The sequence below is a fragment of the Myxocyprinus asiaticus genome, chromosome 35, assembly GCF_019703515.2.
Source record: "Myxocyprinus asiaticus isolate MX2 ecotype Aquarium Trade chromosome 35, UBuf_Myxa_2, whole genome shotgun sequence".
Taxonomy (NCBI): domain Eukaryota; kingdom Metazoa; phylum Chordata; class Actinopteri; order Cypriniformes; family Catostomidae; genus Myxocyprinus; species Myxocyprinus asiaticus.
In genome coordinates, this window is record NC_059378.1 from 11,769,829 (window position 1) to 11,793,226 (window position 23,398).

General features: G+C 36.4%; 1 protein-coding gene across 1 annotated transcript in view; it reads left to right on the forward strand.

Annotated features, from left to right (window-relative positions):
- Nucleotides 1-209: 209 nt before the first annotated feature.
- mapkapk2a (MAPK activated protein kinase 2a) overlaps nt 210-23,398 on the forward strand; it is a 64,773-nt gene continuing 41,584 nt past the window's right edge. The window contains exon 1 of the mRNA XM_051672729.1: nt 210-866. Within this exon, the coding sequence (XP_051528689.1) occupies nt 657-866 (210 nt within the window). The 5' untranslated portion in view covers nt 210-656. The remainder of the gene's footprint in view (nt 867-23,398) is intronic.

A 23,398-nucleotide genomic window follows, 5' to 3' on the forward strand; every position in this document is an offset into this window, starting at 1 on the left:
AAACTCAGTTCTTCTGTAAATCCACAAAGCAACCTTATCCGGGCCGAACGTAAACCTGACTGAAGTTTCCACGTTGGAACAGTTTCACCCGTTTAAATGTCACACGTTAAACCCATTTAGTAGCGTTCGTTCCGTAGTTTCCGAACGACTCAGTAGCTGTCGGCTCCTTTAAGAGCGCAGGCATTCCAAACCCTGCCATGACGTCAGAGAAGCAAGACGCTAGACGAAAGTCGCGACTCGCTAAGGGCCAGAGCGAGTCTCTCAAAGGGCTGGCGTTTGAGCACATGTCGTTTTCGACTTTTTAAACTAATTATTTGTGTTTTAACTCGCTCAGCTTCTCTTTCGAATACTCTGTGACAATTCGAAGCCATTTTAACCTTGAAGTGTTGTTATATAGTTCGCCTTTTTAACTCTCTGAGCCCAAATTTGGTGGGTTGACCCTCGACATGGATATTAGCTAGCTAAGCTAGTCACCAAGAAACCGAAATAGAGGCGCGTTAAAGGGTTTGTGTCAAAGTTTTATCGCTTTAAACGCAGTTTATGTGCGTAAAGTCGAGCTCTCTGAGGCTAATATTCGCCTTGGGTGTTGCCAAAGACGGACTGAAGTTCGGCAGAAGTAGCTAGTTGGTTAACCGAGGGAAGAAAAGAGGTGGGAGATGTTGACTAACGCCAACAGTCCGCCGAAGTTTCCGAACCAGCAGCAGCAGAATCCAGCTCAGTTTACGCTGGGGAAAGCCTCACTCCAGATCAAGAAAAATGCCATAACCGACGAGTACAAGGTCACTAGTCAGGTCCTGGGTTTGGGCATCAATGGAAGGGTTCTGGAGATCTTCCACAAGAGAAGTGGAGAGAAGTATGCTTTAAAGGTAAGTGGGTGGCTAATGACCATGTTTGAGACGAAGATAGAGTTTTGTTTTTATATTTAATAATAATCAGAACACCTCAGCTTTGCGATCAACTTTCTCATCTAAGTAACATGTAAATGCTTCATATTAAGTATATTTGTCTGTGTGAACTATGTCTAAGGGGTTTACAGGTATCAGGTATTAAGCAGAGGTGTCGTTCTGCTTGTGTTCTTTTAGGATACACAGTGAAGAACAGTGATTTAAGACTGAGTTAATCATTCATTTTAGGAGCTCAATGGAAATTGGAAAGCCATCTGTTTTTTTAAGGACCAGGTGGCAGAGCAGGTCCATGTTCCAGCTGGTCTTTGATATTAATGAGTGTATTAAAAAGAATGGATTGGAGAAGGCAGAGCTTGACATAATATGTCCCCACCTCGATCCACCTCTACTCACAATTACGCAAAACAGGAAAGCAATCTAGTTTTGATCAGGTGATTTTGGAAAGGGTGTGACAGTTCAGTTGATTAAAGGGATAGTCCAAAAAATGAAAATTCTCATATAATTTACTTACCCTCATTATCATTTACTCGCCATCCCAGAAGATGTGTATGACTTTCTTTTTTCTGCAGAACACAAAGATTTTTAGAAGAATATCTCAGCTCTGTAGGTCCATACAATGCAAGTGAATGGTGGCCAGAACTTTGAAGGCCCTAAAAGCACACAAAGGCAGCATAAAGTAATCCATATGACTCCACTGGTTAAATCCATATCTTCAGAAGCTTTCACCTTCACACCTTGTTCTTTTCTTCTTTTTTTTTTCTTTTTTTAACAAATAGCATTCTTTGTGCATATTGCTACCTACTGGGCAGGGAGGAGAATTTATAGTAAGAAAAAGACTTAAAAAATGATATGTTTCTCACTCACAGCTATCATATCGCTTCTGAAGATATGGATTTAACCACTGGAGTCGTGTTGATTACTTTTTATGCAGCCTTTATTTGCTTTTTTGACCTTTTTGAAGTTCTGGCCACCATTCATTTGCATTGTAAGGACCTACCTGAGATATTCTTCAAAAAAATCATTGTTTGTGTTCAGCAGATGAAAGAAAGTCATACACATCTGTGATGGTATAAGGGTGAGTGAATTGTCATTTTTGGGTGAACTAGTGGCTGGTGTGTTGGCATATAATGTTGGTTGACTTACAGTAATGGGAACAGGGACAAGCAGAAGATCTTATTGTCTAGTCTAGCTTCTTTTGAGTTCACACAGTCACACCAGGCCAATTTTTGGTTGAGCTGTTTGGAATTTACTGTCCTACCATTTAAGGCCTGGGCGAAATGACGATATATATATCGTGGCGATAATATAAAGTGTCAACCGATAGAGATTTTGCTATATCATGTATATCGTGAAATGTAAATATCAATATGTGCAGTGTGGGCTTATCAATCAGTGGGCAGGGCTTCACGTGAGACTGAGAGAATTGAAGAAACATGGACAGGGTCTTTTCAGCATTGACATTTTTTTGCGGACGCCCAAGCAAATTGAATGTCCTTTATCGCGTGTTTGGCGCTTTAAAAGCACTAAATATTCTTCTCATTTGACACGCGAATGTTTCACGTGACAGTGGCGCGCACTGTTTTTGGAGCTCCGAAGTTCACGCGAATTCGGCAGACTTTCCGATATTTATGCTCCAGAGACAGGAGAGCTCAGAGCAGGATCACTCACGCTACGCAATCATTTTGACCTAGGAAAACCCCAAATGAAGAACGAAATCTCCACAGAATGGGACGACTCCCAAACAAGACAAGAAAATAAAGAGAAGCTTGTTATCAAAACGGGTGCAACATCTGTGGTTTGCCATCGATAATCACTTGTAATACAAGCAATCTGTTTCACCTCCTCAAAATGAAGAACTCCACATTAATTTGGTCATTTATTTATTTTGCAAGATTTGTTTATTTTCTTTGGCGATATATATTTTTTTACTTATGTCCTTGTTGCATTGCTTTGAGAAGATCTTAAGTTTCTTGAGCAAAGTTTATAATAATAATAATATTGGTGAACAACATTTTAAACCTGAAATGTGGCATACTGTTATATTTAACATTTAAGTTGATTTTTATTTATTTACTGATTTTGACATTGTCTTGTTCCAGATAAAGAGGAAGTAGTTTTGATTTATGAAGTATTTAATTCACTGACTGGAGTTCCAAAAATAGATATTACAGTATGGTTATTTAATATATAAAATAAACCAATTTTTATAGATTTTTCAGAAAACTTGAACTGTTTTGTGATGTATATCGTTAACGTGATATAAAATTACTCGTATCGTGATATAAGATTTTTGTCATATCACCCACCCCTACTACTATTTATGAGGTTCCACCATAAAAGTCACACAATTTTACAATTAATTCACTTGGTTTAAGATTATTTGGATTGGGTAGTGGATATATATTTCTCCTGTGTTTAGATGAAAATATGACTTGTCTGTATTATTCACGAAAAACACGAATTTTCGAATCCAGTGAATTGATCACCACAACCTCACATTAGAGTAGAATATAAACTAGTGTAACATGGATTCTATGCTCTTACTACAGGGTACAAAATTAACACAAATGCGGATACATTTTCTGTTTGACTGGTGAATTTCGCGGTGTCTTTCTAGATCAGTTTGTTTCAGGTTTGAAAATAATGTACCAGTTTTGTCCTCAAGGGGGCTCTGAATGCCTGCAGTCAGTAAGGTTGCAGGTGGTTACATGGAACTGCTCTCATTAGCTAGTCCATTTGCTCATCGAACGTCTTGGTTAGCAGTAGGGATACCGCGCTAATGCACGCGCTTATGTGTGGAGCCGGTGTTGTGCTGACGCCAGGTGCTCTTACGAGCTCCTTGGCTCACACTCGCGCGCTCTCTTTGTAGCAGATTACCGCAGGCAGTGCTAATTCAGTTCATACAGACTACATATTTAATTAAATAACAGACATTTTCAGTTTATTAATCACTTTGAGTCACGTAACGACCAGCTTTTCTGGAGGTGAAAACTTCAGTTAAAACAAACTGAAACAGAAAGGGCTTTCACTGTAGTACTACTACTACTAACAATAAATCAGTAGTAATTGTATAATATTTAAGCAGTATCTCTCACTTATGATGCTCTGTTGTGCAGCACTTTATTTGACAAAAATAACTCCAATGTTGTATTTTGGATTGTGCTGTGAGGTTCTGAATAAAACCATCTCATTTTGAAAAAAATAATACAATATTGAGAATTAATTGTTCTGTTTTCATTTGATTAAAGTTGTAATTTAATCATTTATATAGACACCATTTTGATGATAAAACGGAAATAAACTGTTGACATGGATTTCATAAAAAATAAAAACAAATAAACGGGTATCGGCGAGTACTGAAAAGGAAGTATCTGGTATTGGGTCATACCTAGTTGGCAGTAAATCTATGAGCGGCTCTCTTTAGTGAATTAAAAAGACTTATGAATCAGTTGGGGCTGACAGAATTAATTGACTCACTCCAAATAAACCAAGAACTGTTACTGTGTTATGTGTACTTAAAGCTCATTAGACTCATGAGTTACAAACTGGTTGTTCATATGACAACATTTAGTTTAAAATACACATTTAATTTTGTAATAAGTAAATAATCTGAAAAAGAAAATGGACTATCTGGCAAATAAATATTTCATAAATAATTATTTAAAACAGTTCCCTTTTAAACATGCTAACAGTATTGTTTATTTTTCTCTCGTATAAAATCCACTTGTATAAAGTGCAATTAAATAAATAAAAGAAATACATTAACCAGTACGAAATCTGACTGGCTGGTAATTCTTTTCATCTACCAGCCACCTTGGCTGGTGGGCTAAAAAGTTAATTTTGGACCCTGATGACATTGATTGTGTGGATCTTGTCTTTGGACACGCATTACACCGGGCGAGTCAAAACCAATCTTTTACTTTCATCGCGCAGTGAAATATCTCAGTGCTTGGCTTCTTGACACTATACTGCTCAATCACTGGTGAGTGAAATCTTACCATTTACCAGCTAGTGGCTACACAGTATTTTTTTAGTCCCATAACATGAAATGTGGTCGCTCATTTAAATGAGTTGCATAAAGATCGATCTTGGGGTTTAAGAAGCTTTATTGAGATTGTTCAAATAAAGATCGTGATGCATCGGAAAATCATTATTTTAACCCAGCCCTATAGAGCTGTTCAGGTTGAAGTCCACAAACTTGGAAGAGAATTTGCCATGGGTTCCCTCTGGATTTTTCTATGGGTTTTTATAATGGGGGTTTTCAACTTCTGAGTAAAATAAGGTCTGTGGTAAACATTACTTGATGTTATGTGGACATTATTTTACTTGAAAGTTGAAAAACCCCATTATAAAAACCCATAGAAAAATCCAGAGGGAAACTCGATTGTAAAGTGTTTTTTTTTTTTCCTTTTTTTTTCTTATGGTGCCATAGGGCTACTAGGTGTGCACGAGGAACCTAAAGGCATCAACTTATCCACCTTATTTTTCATTGTAAGTAGGGCTCCGCCATTATCAACCTTGAATGTGGACCTCTTCCAGTATAAGCCACCTCCAGCAATTTCAGAGATTAATAAATACTAATTTATACTGCTTTATATTGCAGGCTGGCAATACATGTGATTGTATTATTTTAATTTATTATTATTTTCATAAACTTTAGTTTGGAGTGCATATAGTTGGTATATCACACGCAGTTGCAAAGGCAGAGGACTGCATCAGTGAATGAGAGATCAGGCGCTGAAATGCTCCATCTGTCACGACTACCACAAACTAGGGATGCACTGATCCGATACCTGGATCGGTATCGGCTCCGATACTGAAGCTTTTAGACGGATCGGTTATCGGTCCGACGAGCCCGAGCCAAATCCGTTACTGTGTGTTAGTATTGTTCGTTACTGTCAAGCTCCAAAAATGACACAAAAGAACCATAAAAACACAAAGTAGATCATATGACTCGTGCATTTTATTCAAAGCCACTTGAAGACGTGCGATAGCTACAAAAGGCTGTGTTTAATAAGTAAATATATAGTATGCGCAGCTCCATCGTGTTAGTGAATGGTGCTGCTCTGTTGACACAAACTCACGCACAGGCTGGTGATGCACTCGCTGCTAATTTTAGCCTTCACAGCGGTGCGCAATATTTGAGCGCTACTCAAGAACAGCATCTCAGATGTAGATGCTCAATAGTTCGGTTCACTTATAATATGGATTTAGAACGGCACCGGAGGTGCATTTTTACCAGAATTTGAATAAGAATCAAATTAAACTACTGTGAACTTGCCTACAAACAGACACATACAGGACTTCCTGGAGAGTTTAGAATGACAAAATAAAAGCGTGAGGGTTTAAAAAGTAAACGATTTAAATATATTACTGTTGTATTTCAAATTAAAAGTCAATATTAATAACAATTTATTATTATAATTGTCATCATTAGTATTTGTTTACAATTTATAACAAAATTTAAGTTGAATGGGTTCCAAAAAATAACAGAGAATTAGGGATGTGTGAGACTAGTCGACTAAACGGTTCTGATGCTGCTAGTCGATACTGGAATTACTAGACAGTTAATTTTTTCCCCCCATTAAACTGATCATAATTTTTACACATTTACGTTTGGCTTTATATTTTTTACAGAGGCTGCACTTAAATTACTGCCATATTAATGTTACATAATTTAAATAAAATTAATAATACATATTATTTTAAAAAGCGGATATCTGGAGCAGATACAGAGTTTAATTTCACCTCAGGCTGCGCGTGCTGCTTCCCTCTCTCACGCGCGGCACGCGCAGGAAAATATCCTCTCACTAGACAAGAAAACTCAGCAAAGTAGTAATGAAATTACTTCGGTGGTGCGGGAATCGGCTTTCCAAACGTTTGAAAGTCCCTATGGATGTTTTCACATTTGAGTCTTCTTTAAATCTGTGCATGCTTGTACGTTATTTTTCCACTGAGTGGGCTTTTTCAAGCGCAGGATAGACGCCTCAGGTGGGTCAAGTCGCGTCTTTCACCGGACCCCATCCAAAAAATTATGCTTTTAAGTAGCCTAGAAAATAACTGTTTTAGGCTAGGTATGCATTTTTTAATCTGCTGATTAAGAAGGCTATTTTCAACAAGGTGCCAGCTGCTGAATGGGTTAAACTATATTTTATTCTGTATACAAGTCATTAGGTTTATTGTAGGCTACACCACAGGCCTATTTTTTTTCTATCCTATAGCTACTTACTTATTTTTTTTTTTTACATCGTGACTGTTATTGGTTAACGTTCTTTACCGAACTGCTGTCATATTAGATCAATGGTTAATGCACGACTGCATGTCGTGAAATATGTGCAACTTTTCAGCGCATTTTTTTTCTCTCTCATAGATTTGGGTTAGTCTACCTGTTAATTATTTTCAACAATGTCCTGACTGTTTTAATGTAAATGTTAAGTAACATTTACTTGGTGATTTCCGTTTAGAACAGGCTTTTAATGGTTGTTCCATTGATCCTGCACTGTTCATTCAATTGTTTTCAATAAATGTGTCTGTTAAATATTTGCAAACGTTGATTCAGTGAACGCTTGCCATGTTCTATATTTAAAGTACAATGATCGTAATTCAAGGTGAGGACGTCACAGATAAATGCCCCTTTTCAGTAGAATTTAGCATCGGATTTGGAATAGATTAAGTATTTTAAATGGGTCACAAACACACTTTTTTTTTTTTTTTTTACTGTTTTCTGAAGGTTGGTTTCTCTTTAGACTAGTTGACTAGTCGGTTACAAAACTTCCGTTTAAACGACAGTCAAATTAGTCGTAGCACACATCCCTAGTGCGAATGAAAAGTGGACTGATTTCTTACAACTAAATTGAACAAAAAAGAGATCTGAATCCTTTAAAGTCCAGATGCAAGTTGAAACATTTTTGAAAAAAAAAGGCAAAAATAAAACTACTTTCTACTGAAGACTTGAAGACTGGAATTACTGTTAATTTTACTGCTACATTATCCAGTATACTAGTTAATAATAAAGTGTTTCTTAATTAGCTATACGTTTATATTGAAGTAATGTGTAGTTAGAGGTTTGTGTTTCTTTACATATTAAAGAGTACTCCCAATTAGTTCCACACAATAATGTAAAGATATTCTAAACAGTTGGCAAAAAAACAACACTGGTATCAGCTTGGGATCGGTATCGGCCGATACTGAGATTTCTGGTATCGGATCGGAAGAGAAAAAGTGGTATCGGTGCATCCCTACCACAAACTTTACACAGCTGGGAGAGAGAAGGAGAAATAGAGCAGAAAGCTGCTGGGAAAATGCTGCTTCAACTTTCTTTGCACCAAAACTGCATCTTGTTTCATCTTGGCAAAATAATAAACACATTATTCTCTCCTGTATACACTTAGCAGTGTATAGTAAACAGATACGCAGATCTCACATTCAGCATGGCTTATGAAATATCACCTTTGAAAATAAAGGCATCATCTGAGGTTTTGCAGGTACATACGAATGGAGGCTTACATGAAGACATGAAAATACTGCATCGTCATGCTCTTGGTAAAGTAAGAAGCAGATTTTATTACACAGAACTCTAAAATCATCAAGTGTTCTATACTTGCACAATGCACATAATTGATTTCAGTATAGATTTTTATGGATGTTGTGTCTCTTTCTCATGAGTCTCATTTGAATAAAACGTCTGATAAAAATTTAAGCGTCTCTTAAAACATGGCTACTGTCTCTTAAGAACAGCGCATATCTTCACATTGAACACACAGTTCTGTGCAGTTTTGCTGAGTTTTGGAGAGATGAAGATACAATGGCATGACATAATACTACCAAGTAGTATATTGTTTTGTTTTGTGACAAAGAAGATATTTCTTATCATAGACCAAAGCTACACATTGTCCTGGATTTCACTCAGTATTACCATTTATTGGGACTGCCAAATGTAATAGAATTATTTAATTAAACATTGCTGTAAAATGTTTTTGCGTAGTTAATGCATTTAGCCTACTTCCTTTTATTTTCCTGTTGTGATATCAAAAACTTGAATTGTACTTTTGCTTCTTAAGAGGCGATGGATTAAGGCTGAATGCATTACTTTATGAAAGGAAATAAAAGCTACAAAACACATTTCTGCAAATTAAAAAGTTGAGAGGCCTATTAATTTGATTCCAAAATATGATTATGATTAAGAATCTGCCGAAATATGGCATTGTATCTTATGGTTATTAAAAACTTGCAGCTGTCTTTTTAGGCAGATAGTTGCAAGTAAATGAGATCCTCACGTTTGACAAACGAATTACAGTATGATGCACACAGATGTTGTACACACCCCAAAATTGGTTTTAGTTATATGAAGAATTAGTTTACTGCATTACTGTTTTTGTCTAGCTGGCAGGGCAGTATTGGTCTGTTCATTTATAGTGCTTGTCATAATGTGCGGTGTTTAGAGTGAATGGAATTGTTGTTTATATTGAAATGCTCCCTCACCTGACTTTATCAAGCCCGCTTCACAGGTGCGCTTCAGTGGTCGCGTTCATGCGGATATGAAATGCTGCACAATATATAGTACGCGTTCAAGCCATATTTAATTTCAGATGACTGTACGCACTGTTCCATGAGTCCACCTAATTACCTGTCATTTTTGACACTGTTTCAGTTCCCGCTCCGTTTTAAACCAACTAGGTTCTGTCTGGCGGTATTGAAGGCACACCTCTGACTTTGGAGCTGGCCAATCATAGTGAAGGTTTTGGCGTTGTACCCGGGATGGCCAATGGAGCGAACTCTCAGACTGCACTTATTTAAAAGTCATTGAAGTACGCATATACATTTAAAAAAATTATATCACTTATACTCTCTGCTTTTAAAATAAGCTATAGTTTTTGTAATGCAAAAATAAAAATGTTAAAAGAAAAAGATTAAAAAATGAAGCGCTGCATCAATGGCATATTTTCCCCCTCTTGTCATCTATGGCAAGGCTGGCCAAATCAAAGGTCATCACGGGCCAACTTTGGCCCACGGGCCCTAGTTTGGGCACCTCTGAGCTATAGTAACAGATATTGACGTTCTAGAATATTTTTAGCCATTGATGTTTACATGTTAACATTGTATAAGATAAGCTGTTGGTGCAATAACAGACAGAAATTTTAAAACCAACTAAATTTATTTTTTGGATTTGTATCATGGTATTTTGGGTATTTTGTGACATTTTACAAAGTGTTTAATTTCTAGTCCATGTTCCATGACACACTTTTTAAAGTTTGATCCACAATAAACATGCAATTTGCGCGTACCCCCTCCCCCGCCTCCTAACCACCAAACTGGTGGTGGATGGCCCTTAAACAGCCCTTGTGTTCCAAATCCAAATCAAGCCCTTGACTTAGTTGTAGATGGCAATGAGTAATCTGGTCTGAAGCACAGACTTGTATCAAATAAGATCTTCAACAGAGCAATATCAAATCCACCTTAAGTCACTGAGTGCTTGGACTACAATCATTAATTAATGATGGAGTACATGTATTTGTATTTTTTTTTTAAATCTAAAATGTGAACAAAATAATGAAAATTATTTGTAAAATTATATCAGCAACATCTTCGCAATACACAATTCTATATATCGCTGTGCATCACAATATTATAATTGAATTGCCATTGAAACTGCCCAACATGCGAGAGACTGCGGGATCAGTTTCAACCTCTCTCGATTTGCTTTTGTCCATTACATTGCCTCACAGTTATGGCTCTATACACACTGAGAAATGTTGGTGCACTTATTTAGAGGACCTGGTTCTTCATTAATAAAACTTTAGGAAATTTAATGCATGCACACTTTAAAAAGAGATCTAAATATAATATGGTAAGAAAAAGAAACCCAATATATTGATTGATATGTGATTGTATCGGCATAGCCCTATTTGTAACCCTGCTCTGTTTTGACCCGTCATCAATAGAGTTTGTCCTTAGTTTGTTATGATTTTGAATCTATTTAGAGTATGGTCTTGTAATATGGGTCTTTGTTTTTACCCTTATTCCTTTTCTTTGTCAAGGACATGCCCCTAATAGATGGGACACAAGTCTTCTGTTACTTCAGAATGTACTGAATCTTACTTCTAAAAGTGATCAAGCAGGGGACATTTTATTTTAAGTAGTTCAAAAATAAAGGCTAGCGGCTGTAAAGTTATCATATCTTGCAGTAATGTAACATTTTCAGTTTAAATTAAGCTAGTGATTAATTCCCTCTTGAGCGTAATTTCTTATACGTATTTTCAATTTTGCCCTTTGACGTTGTTAAAATGTCAGTCATCAGCCAAACTTTCAGTACTTTTTTTCTTTAATCTAGCTTCACATTTCCTGTTTACTGTACAATAACCACAATTCACATTTTAGTTTGGTCAGCGTTTAATTAGGTCCTACAAAACCGAATGTGCACATCAAGAGTTATATGTACTCAAACACAAAGCTGTGGTGTTATAGGGGTTATATCAAGGACCACAATGGAAATACATTTTTAAATTGATTGTGTTATCCTTGACAAATGAGTTGTGATTCATTTTAAATTTTATCAAATCAGATACTCCAACACAAAGCTGTTCAAAGTAGTTTGGAATGATCATTCTTAAATAAGTAGTTTAGGTCATGTATTCAAATAGGTAAATACTGTATTCTAGCTGTGTTAAAATGAACATGGCTATATTTGATTCTAAAACTATACATGATCTGGGCCAGACAGGCACAAAACCATCAGGAAGCCACAAACTCCTTAGCTTCTTTAGACTGTTAAAGCTATGCTGACATAGGCAAAGAAGCTTGTGATACATGGCTCAATGAAATGTATGTCCTTTTCACTTCTTAAATGAGGAAGTCACGTGATCTATCGAAGTTTGTCACAAATTGGTTTCCCTTATACAATCTACAGTCACCGGCCACTTTATTAGGTTACACCTGTACATCTGCTTATTTATTCAATTACCTAATCAGCCAATTGTGTGGCAGCAGTGTAGTGTATAAAATCATGAAGATATGGGTCAGAAGCTAATGTTCTTAATGCTAACTGTTAATGTTCACATCAACCATCAGAATGGGGGAAAAAATGTGATCTCAGTGATTTAGACCATGGCATGATTGTTGGTGCCAGATGCACTGGTTTGAGTATTTCTGTAACTGCTGATCTCCTGGGATTTTCACGCATCACAGTCTCTAGTGTGTAAAGAGATTGGTGCGAAAAACAAAAAACTCAACGAGCAGCAGTTCTGTGGACGATTTACTGAAGCTTCTGAACCATATCTGCATGATATTATAGATTACACTGCTGCCACACGATTGGCTGAACATAAACTGAAGCTTCCTGACTCCTCCTCCACGTGACGCGTGACCTTACCAACGAGCTTACATCATCCCTCTCATGAGCGCACGTCACAGATGTACGGAAGTGAACATTTGTAGTTAAAAAGTATGTTAAGTATTGTTTTGTTTCTAAACATAATCAATCGTTTGGGTTCAGAAGAACTTTATTTGTCTACTGAAGTCGTGTGGATTATTTTGATGCACCCTAAATATGCATTTTGGACCATCAAAAAATGGAGTACATTCACTTGCATTGTTTAGAGGTGGCTTGAAATGAAATCCTAAAAGTCTTAAATTCTGTTTTGATGAAGAAAGAAACTCAGATTCATCTTGGATGGCCTGAGGGTGAGTAAATTATCAGCAAATTTTCTTTTTTGGGTGAACTATTCCTTTAATGTGTCTGTCAGCAGTTTTTATTCATTTATTTTCTTTTACTGCATCCATCATTGCAGGCAGTGTCCTGCACTTGCTCCAGATACTCAATCCATATTTTCTAATACAAAGTATCGCTATTAAATACAAAATCAAATAATATCAGGTTGCATTTGACTAATTAATCTCTTAATTTTTACTTAATTTTGTATCATTCCTCGCCAAGTTTGTCCATCTGACTTCTGAAAAATAGCTTTTTTCAAGTTTTCAAGCAATTTCCAAAATGAAGTAGCTTATAATAATAAGATAGCAGTTCCAGGTTTAAAGATTAAAAATGTAAATGTTTTAGTGAATTATTGTATCGGCCCCGGAAATTCCATATCGGTGCATCCCTTACCGATTTATATAAAGACTTGAATATGATAAGGTGTCATGCAAAGTATTTTCTCACCATATGATGTAATTACACACCATATTATGTTTCATACAGGTCATTAAAGGTCAGTCTGTGACCTAATTGAATTATATGTCATCATTATAGCTAGGGGTGTAAATTGGACGTTTCATCATGATACGATCTTATATCAATTCTCTTGGCCTGCGAGCCGATATTTGCTGTTACTTCAAAGTCTGCCACGATACGATTTCGTTTTGATTCGATTCAGGGCCCTGCGATTGATATTCCGATATTATGTGCTTATTTTACACAAATGAATTACAATTTTTTTGCCCTCAAATGCAACTAAAATATAATTTGAATATTTTATTGAGCTCTCTGACAGTCACATCATTTTTATGATTACACCATTTTCAATCTCTTTAAAATTACAGTATATTTTACCAATACATAATTTGCATTAAAGCAATATAAGCATAGCCTACATTATAAAACAGCTTACTGCTTTTACACCCTGGACACGTGGGGGAAAAAGGGATGTCACATTAATCCACCCAGTCACACATCAGTGGTGTGACTTAACTATTTATAGCCTAGCTGGTGAGTCGTTTCTATGGCACACTTTGGCTTAAAGTAATTAGTACAAATGATGCCTGGTATTTTAACGTTTGGCCTCTTTGTATGAAACTCTGTGCTTGACATTTATGTATGTGAAAAAGGGAACTCTTTTTGTATTCATCCTGATGGCAGTGGCTGTACTTCCTCTTTCTCTTTAAGTGATATGGTCACTGATTGTCAGAGGTTATTTTCTTGACCAAACTTCTGAGTTACAACTGTGGGTGAATTTAGTGAATGGCTTACACTTGAAATGTACTTTACTGTGTGTTCCTAATGTGTGGGTGGATCTTGCTTATATCATAGTATTTTATGCTTTCTGCTGACATATGCATAATGGTAGGACAATTCAGGGACTAAAAGCAAACATTTTTCATTTCTGTTCATTCAGAGCAAAAACGGTATTTTTTTGTTCCGGTTCAGAAGTTCCACAGCCTCCCTTCCAAATGGTAACCGGTTAGAAAAGAATGGTTAATAACATTCTTTTTAAAATCACAGTAATCTGAGCTAAGGGTGGGTGAAAAACCAGTTGCTGGATTGCCAGATCTCGCAAGAGAAACAAGCAATGTGGTCTGGAAAAACAAGCCCAACATAAGCCACTAAGTCAAAATAAGCCATTACATTGTTTTCTAGTGTGGTGAATTTATCAGCATAGAAATAACAAGCATGCAGTAGTTTTATTACAGATCTACTTCTCAGTCAAATCCCGGCAGCATCAAATCTGTACCTAAATATAATTCCGTCATATCTAACAATAATTCAGTGAAGAACTGAGAAATGAACTTTTTACCTCAATGTTTTCCTTGCATCTGGATTAGCCATACATGTACTGTATATTTAGTAATTATACAGTATAGTGTTGTCAAAAGTACCAGTACTTTGGTATCATTTCGCTGCTAAAATAAAAAAGATGTAACAATACCATTGTTTCTGCAGTACTGGTAGTACTGAGCACTGACTCTATCCGGTACCAGCGCGTAGGGCTGGGCAATATGTCTTAAAATATTGTATCTCTCTATTTTTCAGCCTATTGACTGTATTCGATATATATATATCTCGATAATTGTGTATTTTCTCTAAAATGGCTCGTTTTTATTTTTTATTTTTTATTTATTTTTAATTTATATCAGAGGAACCATAATTTAATCCAAACAGCCATTGTAGCCAAATAGATTAAATATTTTAAAGACGTTAAATAAAAATCTAATAATTCGTTTTTCATTAAATAAACACAAGGGAGAATGAAATTCATTCCTTTATTTTGACACCGAAAGTGCTACAGTATTTATTTCAATTTCACAAGTAGCTTCTATAAAGCAATAGACCTTTTTCACACTCCGGGTTTTGGAATGCAGAAGTAAACTATTGCAGGGTAAACTTCAACAGCAGTGAATGGGACACCACAGCAAATATTATTTTCACTTACCCATTTGCTCCAAGAACAAAAGAAAAAATCCACTTACATTTGAATGACTTTCCAGAAGAATAAAAATATAGTGGTGGATTAAGACAGTCAGATGGGAGAAGATAACAAATTTACTGTCACAGTCTCAGCAGCTGTAATCGAAAGCTCCTTACAGCTGTGGTAATTCATTTTTTAAAACTAATTCCAGGGTAATATAACACAAAGCATAATGTTATAAACTTGCACTCAATATTTAAAAAAAAAAAGATCATATAAAAAAGTTTTCAAAATTTACGCTGCTAAAGGCGGAAACGCGTCATCAATGTCTGTGTGACAGTTTACAATGTTCTGCATTTCCTGAAACGCTGTAATCTCCTTTTCTGTTATTCTGTGCCGCGTTTGTAGATTTATATAATATCTTGTTGCGTTTACTAATGTTTGGAATTGCGCTAATGCTTGAATATGCTTTACTTTGATTTCACAATGCACGTGAACTGATCTGAGAGCGCCGCCGTGCACACAGATCAGCGATTAACCGGTTTGTTCTGAATCACACACAGACTGTGTTTATCTGTCTTTAAATCACAACCTTTTGTGGATTTAATAATTGCATATGACCAACTTGCCATTTTTATATTATTGTTTAAATGTGCAGCCCTGAAGGATAGTGAAATTAGTGTACTGATGTGCTTTAATTTGGCCATTAATAGCGCATTAAAATCATCGCGATATTGATGATATTGGTCAGTTTTACATCATCAGCAAAATTATCTCGATTATATCGTTAAAATTCGATATATCGCCCAGCTCTACCAGCACGCAGTATGACAAGTGGCATGTCCTAGTGTATTTATTAAACCGCTGAAGGCTGCAATCTTAGCATGGAAGAGATGTGTACTTTAAATGAATGTATAAATCTGACTGCTCATACTCTGGAAACTCCACAGACATTGAGAATCATTCACAATGTATCGGATGACAGAGGAGGGCACCAATCTATTGTGAACCATGCAGCACATGTAAACTATATATTAATACAATTAAATCACAGCACTTGCGCTTTACACTTATCTTTATTTATATAGCATTTAAAACAACAGAGTTGACCTAAGTGCTTTACAGTAATAACATTTAAAATGTAACATTTTAAAATTACCACATACACAGTAGTCTAAATGCAAACACTCCAAAACTGTGTCCTGCATTTCATTTCTCAGACTCAGTGGCCAGTGTAAAGAGATGAGATTTTAGACGTGACTTGAAAGTCTTCAATGATCACTCTGGGCCACAAACTGTTTATCCGGAAATGTGAAGCATACAGCAAAAAACACACGTCATAAAAGCACGATTCAAAATAAAAGCTAGTTGCTTGAAATTAAATAAAGAATTGGATACAAATATATTACAACTGTATAGTAAAATCTAATATTCACTGTAATAATAATACAGTAATCAATATATCAAGCAAGACTGCATTTTTGTTTGCCAAACTTTTATTCAACAGCTATGACATGTTAAGTTCTATTTTCACTTAAAACTTAAGAATTAATTGATTAGACACCATTTTGAAGATTATATATAACTTTAAAACATGTTCTGGAGAATTATTATTATTAAAATAATTATTAAAAATAAATAAACTTATGTGTTCAATAGCACATTATCATATTAGCATATTTTTGCTGTGGTTTTGAAATTGGTATCGAGATCCGTGAAATTTCACTGGCATCGGTATTGACTACTGAAATTTTGGTACCATGACAACAGTTGTACAGTACATAGATTTAAAAAAAAAGTCTTCATTCACAGAATGTAGCATTCACAACAGGCAATTAGGCAAAGAAATGTGATGCAGCAGCTTTTTTTTTAGGATCAAACATGTTTTTCGGGCAACACAAGTTGTGTAATTCCAAAACCTTTGGTTTCATGAAAAAATTATTGGAATGAAATTAACCATTTATAACCAGTTACCAGCATTTAAAAATAAAGTTTTCACTCTGGAACAATTGAAAATGACCCGTTTTCGGTTACATTCTGCAAAAAAAAAAAAAAAAAAAAACATTTCTGTTTTCGTTCCTTGAACCGTTTTCAGTCCCTGGTAATAATTTTGGGCTTGATTTAATGAAGTGAACCAGAATTTTTTTTTTCTACTATATGGCCTAGTTTTTCTAGTCAATGCAAACAGGCCTGTTTGCTCATATTAGTGGTTAGTTACTGTATGATTTAGGCCTAAAAGTTACACTTTAAGTTGCTTTTTAGATCGCAAGATCACACTTATCCACCCACATGATCTTACATGCCACACGGATTAAACCAGCTTGATGGTACATTGAAGCCTTCTGCTTATTTTAGCAGTAAAGATAGAGGGTTTTCACTCAAACTGGGAGCACATAGCTTAGCTGAAAGAGATCGTAAACCCCAAAATGAGAATTCTGGCATTATTTTCTCACTCATGTCATTGCAAACCCTTTTAACTTTCTTCTGCTGAACAAAAAGAGATATTTTAAAGGTTTTTGAAATAGCAGTTGATAACAACCCAAAATGTGTCGTGTCATATTCAATGTCTTCTAAAGGTATATTATGAACAGGCAGTCATTATTCACATGACCAAATGTCATGATAAAAGAACCAATGTGGGTTTGATCTTATTGATGTTTTTTACTATTTGATTTGGGGTCTGCATTCATGAGTTGATGAAATATTTGATTTGAGTGAATAAAATCTGGTCTTTTCACCATACAAGGTGATCGCCTTCAGAAGACTTGGTAAATGACGCACAAGACACATGGGCTACTTTAAAGGGATAGTTCACCCAAAAATGAAAGTTCTCTGATAATTTACTCACCTTCATGCCATCTAAAATGTGTATGACTTTCTTTCTTCTGCAAAACACTTTTGAAGATTTGTAGAAAAAGATCCAGGCTCAGCAGGTCCTTAAAATGGGAGAGGATTGCGATTTAGATATTTGTAGGTCCAAAAAGCACAGATAGTCAGCATAAAAGAAATCCATCTGCCTCCAGCAGTGACAATGTCTTCTAAAGTGATTCGATCACTTTGTGTGCGAAAAAGAATGATATTTAAGCACTTTAACTATAAAAGATTGCTTCCAGTCAGGTGTTGACGAATGGCCGAATTTACCTGAGTGCTCCCGTGACATAAGCACGATGGCACGTGAACTGACGCGTGACAGACACACAACCAATGAGTCGAAGGAACGTGCTAACGCTCTTGCGTCACAGGTCCACTCAGGTAAATTTGGCCATTCGTCAACACCTGACTGGAAGCAATCTTTTATAGTTAAAAAGTGCTTTAAATATCATTCTTTCACACACAAAATGATTGAATAACTTTAGAAGACATTAATGTCACCGCTGGAGATAGGATGGATTTCTTTTATGCTGACTATCTGTGCTTTTTGGACCTACAAATATCTAATCACCATCCTCTCTCAATCTAAGGACCTGCTGAGCTTGGATCTTTTTCTACAAATCTTCAAAAGTGTTTTGCAGTAGAAAATCATACACATCTCAGATGCCGTGAGGGTGAGTAAATTATCAGAGAATTATAATTTTTGGGTGAACTGTCCCTTAACTAAAACTTGGGTTCCTTTTTTAGGCTTATAAAATGAGTCATTATCAACTGCTGTTGTTTGGAAAGTTTTTCATCTAAACAAAATAATGTATATTCTTTCAAATAAAATAATTTTGTCTTCCTCAGAAGAAAGTTATATGGGTTTGGAAAAATATGAGGGTGAGTAAATGATGACTGAATTTTTATTTTTTGGTTGTAGTATCCCTTTAATGAATGTAAATTAATTGACCACTCCCACTAAGGAGTTTCCCCACCAAGGAGTTTTTCTTGAAAAGTGAGACAGGTGGAAAACCCCTATAAGGGAAAACAGATGACTTGGCCAAGGGAAGCATGACTGTTGAATGGATCCTTATCTTTAACTTGATTTTGCTCAGTGGTGCTGATGTGATCAGAAATGACATCTGATAACATAGGGAAATTACATCCGCAGAGTTTAGTAGGAGTATTTCAGATCACACGCACAACTTAATGGGTCAGCGTAGCCATTTTCTATGTCTCAACACACAACTGCACATTCCAAAGTAGGAAGTGAAGGCTGGCTATATGGTGGACTTGTAGAAGTGAAACCTCTAACTGTCATTTTGTCTTGCATGCATTTGTTTTCATGCAAGGACGCCTGGTGGATGAATTTTGTTTTGTAGTCTGAATACAGTATGTTTAGATCTATGCTACTCGCACTGCTAACAAGTAATAATAACAAATAATATGAACAAAATGTGTAATACTAAAATATTTGAAATTATTATATATTAAAAATGTAGTATTTGAAATATAATTTTTTTGCAAATTCTGTGTTTTCAGTTGTATTTTCTCTGAATACTGGATTTAAAGTTTAATAACATTTTATCATAAAAAAACTGCCTAATCAAATTAATAGAATTTGAATAAAATGAAAACAGTATGATTCATTTTCAACATAACATTACATTATTTTGTATTAAATGAAGAGCGTCTATACTGATCCTCAATGCACAATCCAAGACCCAAAATGTGAGTTTTTGTATAATTATTTTTTTTGTCAAAAAAGTGCTGCATTACAGTATTAATGAAAGCAGTGATGGAACTCTTTCTTGAGATATTGCTTAAATATAATGAAATTATTATTGATATAGCATTATTATCATAATTATTACTATTACTACTACTACATTGAATATAAAATTTTACTATACAAAAGTAAAATAATTGTCACATTTCTTCAATTTCACGCATCTAGCCTTTATTTTGGTAGAAAACTGTATGATTTTAATGGCTTCACTGCTCACCTCCGGAAAAGCAGTTGCGCCAGAAGGGCTAATTTGATTCTAAACTGCAAAAGGCTATGATTTAATTATATAAATATATGGTCTGCATGTTCCAAGTGCTTCAAAGTGAATAAAGTGATCTGCTCTCTGTCACACACAGAGCTCACGTGACGTTAATGTTAATGATGTTAATTCCATTTACTGTTGAAGCATGCAGCTCATGCAGACCGTAAATGTAAATCTATGCCTTTTTGTGGGTTAATCATCACACTAGAACATATAACGATTTTAATTTGATTAATTGTGCATTTATACATTAATTTCGTACCAAATATGCTTAGTGTGACAGAATCACTATGGAGTTATCTGCATTTGTGATGATATGCAGCTAAGTGCAATGAAAACTTTTAGATCAGCTTAACATCTTGTCAGTTCTTGAGTAAATGAAGAAGCTCATTTGTCACTAGTACCTTGTGATTCCAGTGATTGTGGACTAGTACTTTTCATCGCTTTCGTCGCTCAGAACCATTTTAGGGGGATTTTTAGCACCTACTCCGGAGAAGGAACTTTGGGGGTGTATAGGGACTGTGGGAGAGGCTGCAGCACGGAGCTCCACACACAGCTCTCGTGCCCAGTTTAAACTGTAACCTGAAGACAAAGACTACGTCCGAAAACGCAAAAATGGTGCCTTTGGGGGCTGTATAAGGAGGTAGGATGAAATAAGGTGCTTTTGGTTCAGAGACCAATTTCCTTGACCATACCATTTCCACTGGTGCATTGTGAGCGAGCGTTTTCAATGCATTCCTATAGAAGCTGAGCGGCATGCTCGTGAGGTGATTTTTGGGATTGACAGCGGTGTGGAGCAAGCTGTTCCCTAGCATTGTGAGTGGCTTTGAGCGGATCACTTCCACGGCAGTGAAAACGCAGCTTTAGAGTTCCATTCATCCAAAAACGCTATCGTTTAAACCAGGGGTCGGCAACCTATGGCATGCGTGCCAGCATTGGCACGAGGAGGGGTAATCACTGGCATGCCAGCAACGGTGAGAGAGGAGACTGTTTTATGTATATAAATTCCACACCTGCATACCAATCTACATCTTGATGTAATCCTTCCTTATCACGCAGCGTGTTTTAATGAGCTGAATGTGAGGCTAAACAAAAAGTTAAAATGTGACGAGACTGCAGTATACCCAACAGACTCGTGCAACACTTGCAAGCCATTCGCGCATCATGAGCTGGCAGCGCTTCACTTTCAGTTAATCACACGAGTGAACGCATCCGCTTTGCTTCGGTCAGGCTGCACGAATGACAGCCTACATTCCGTGTTTCATTTGTTTCTTTTTGCTTTCAGAACAACATGTGATGTAATAAGGAAAACACCACTATTAATCCTTGAGATTTTCAACCCAGCATACAGGTACACCCTCCTTAAACCAGGGTCACACTCAATTACATTAAACGATTAAAAGAGAAAACAAACCCACATCGTGGGGTTCAAAAATCAGAGTCTATTCAAAATATAAATTAAACCTGGAAATAAAGTTTTAGGATTTTGCTTGTGTGATTCACCGAAATGGGCTAAATAGTTGATCGGCTTGTTATGCGCGAATGGCTTTCACGCACAGCGCAAGATTCGCCACACTTTAATACTGTTTAGCCTCCCATTCAGCTGATGAAAACACGCTGCTTTAACATGAGGAAGGATTACATCAAGATGTAGATTGGAATGCAGGTGCAAAAAACATCATAAATACAAATGGCCATTGGCCAGGAAAATAAAAAGTGGCACTTCATGTCAAAAAGGTTGCCGACCCCTGTTTTGGACCATTAACTGATTAAGCAATGGCCTATGTTTTCAGATGCAGTCAAAGCTCATGTAAAACAGCCCTAACAAAAGTGTAAATCTGATCCTGGTGTCCACCGTCAGTGTTGTTTATTTCAGTGTTGTTGCTTCTGAATCGTGCGTTCCAACCACGTCGGAAGAAAAATGGTTGATTACTAGATGACTTCACTATGGTGGTAACTTTTTGGAATGCGAATGAAACGGGAAAAGTCTCCTTGGGTGTCCCGTACCTCGTAAGAGTTCTCATCTAGAAAGTTACAAAAGGAAAAGTACCAGGACTGTAGGTGAGAAAGGGCCTGCATTCGCTTTCCACCACTTTTCTCATGAATACAAGGCATTGTGTTAACCTGCCAGAATGACTGGCCCGCAATCCAAAATGGCACTAAAGTACTGTTGTGACAGTAAGCTGTTGGTTGTTTTGGACTGGGATGACAATGTTGAATCATGATATGAAGTAGTCAGTTCTGGATGTAGGGGAGGATCTAAAATGTGCTGTTATTCTATTTCATGGCCAGATCCCCTTTTGTTCTTGAAATGAAATGCTTGATAACAGTGAATTAAAAGGGCTGTGGCGGGGGGGGGGGCTCACTGGCAGATGTCTTTAATCAGATCAAGACACTTGGAAACAAACATGTTTACCCTGCCATGTGGATGGCCAGTCATCACAATGAGCAATAGTCTCTCATCACATATGCACATTCGCAAACACATCATCGGAGAGAACAATTTAACCCTTATACCATATCAAGATGTTAAGTAGCTTACATGCTGTTGTCTCTAAACAGAAGCAGGTGGATGATGGTGGCCCCCCCAACTCCACCCCTCCCCATCCTCAAAAAAACCCTCACCCAACTCTTGTGTGAGTGTGGTGGGGCTGCTTTGTGCTGGGCCACAGGAAGGTGAAGGGGCCACATCTGCCATTCTCCTACTGAGTGGGTGAAGGTAAAACAGTCAGGGCCTCATTTCCCAAAATCATCGTAAGCCTAAGTAGATCGTAGAATCCAACATTTTGCAGCTTGTATCTGGATCTAAATGGATCACTTTACTTGTAATATGATATTAGTCCACATTTTAATCAGTTATTTTTTTGGAACAGAGTCAACTTAGATATTATTGTAATTTGTAAAATAATAAGCTTATAATAATTATTATTATTATTATTATTAGTACTAAATATTAGAATTTTATTACACAAAACTAAAATATTTCAGTCCTAATTTCATTTTTTTTTTTTTGGCGGAACACTTTAGCAGGACTTTAAAGTTTCATTCAAAATCTGGCCAAATGCTCCTCCGGTGTCGTTCTCAATGGATGTTATAAGCAAACTGAACTATCGAGCATCTACATCTGAGATGGAATTTTTGTTTAGCACTCGCATATTGTGCACCACTCTGAAAGCTAAAAAAAGGCATCACATCACGAGCCACGTGCGTGTTATTGGTGTTTGTCAACAGAGCAGTGCCCATTTAGTGAAGCGTATTTATTTATTTAACACACATTTATTAAATCTTATACCACAGGTCTGTTGAATGCTTGATTCTGATTGGTTCACAGACATTCTAAGGTGTTCAATTATTTTTCAAGGAAACACACGGCTATAAAGTAGTTCCAGGTCTTGACAGCATAACGGTTCCATATCACTTCGCCAAATTATTTCAGTTATTTCAAAGAGCCCTACAGGCTACCACAACA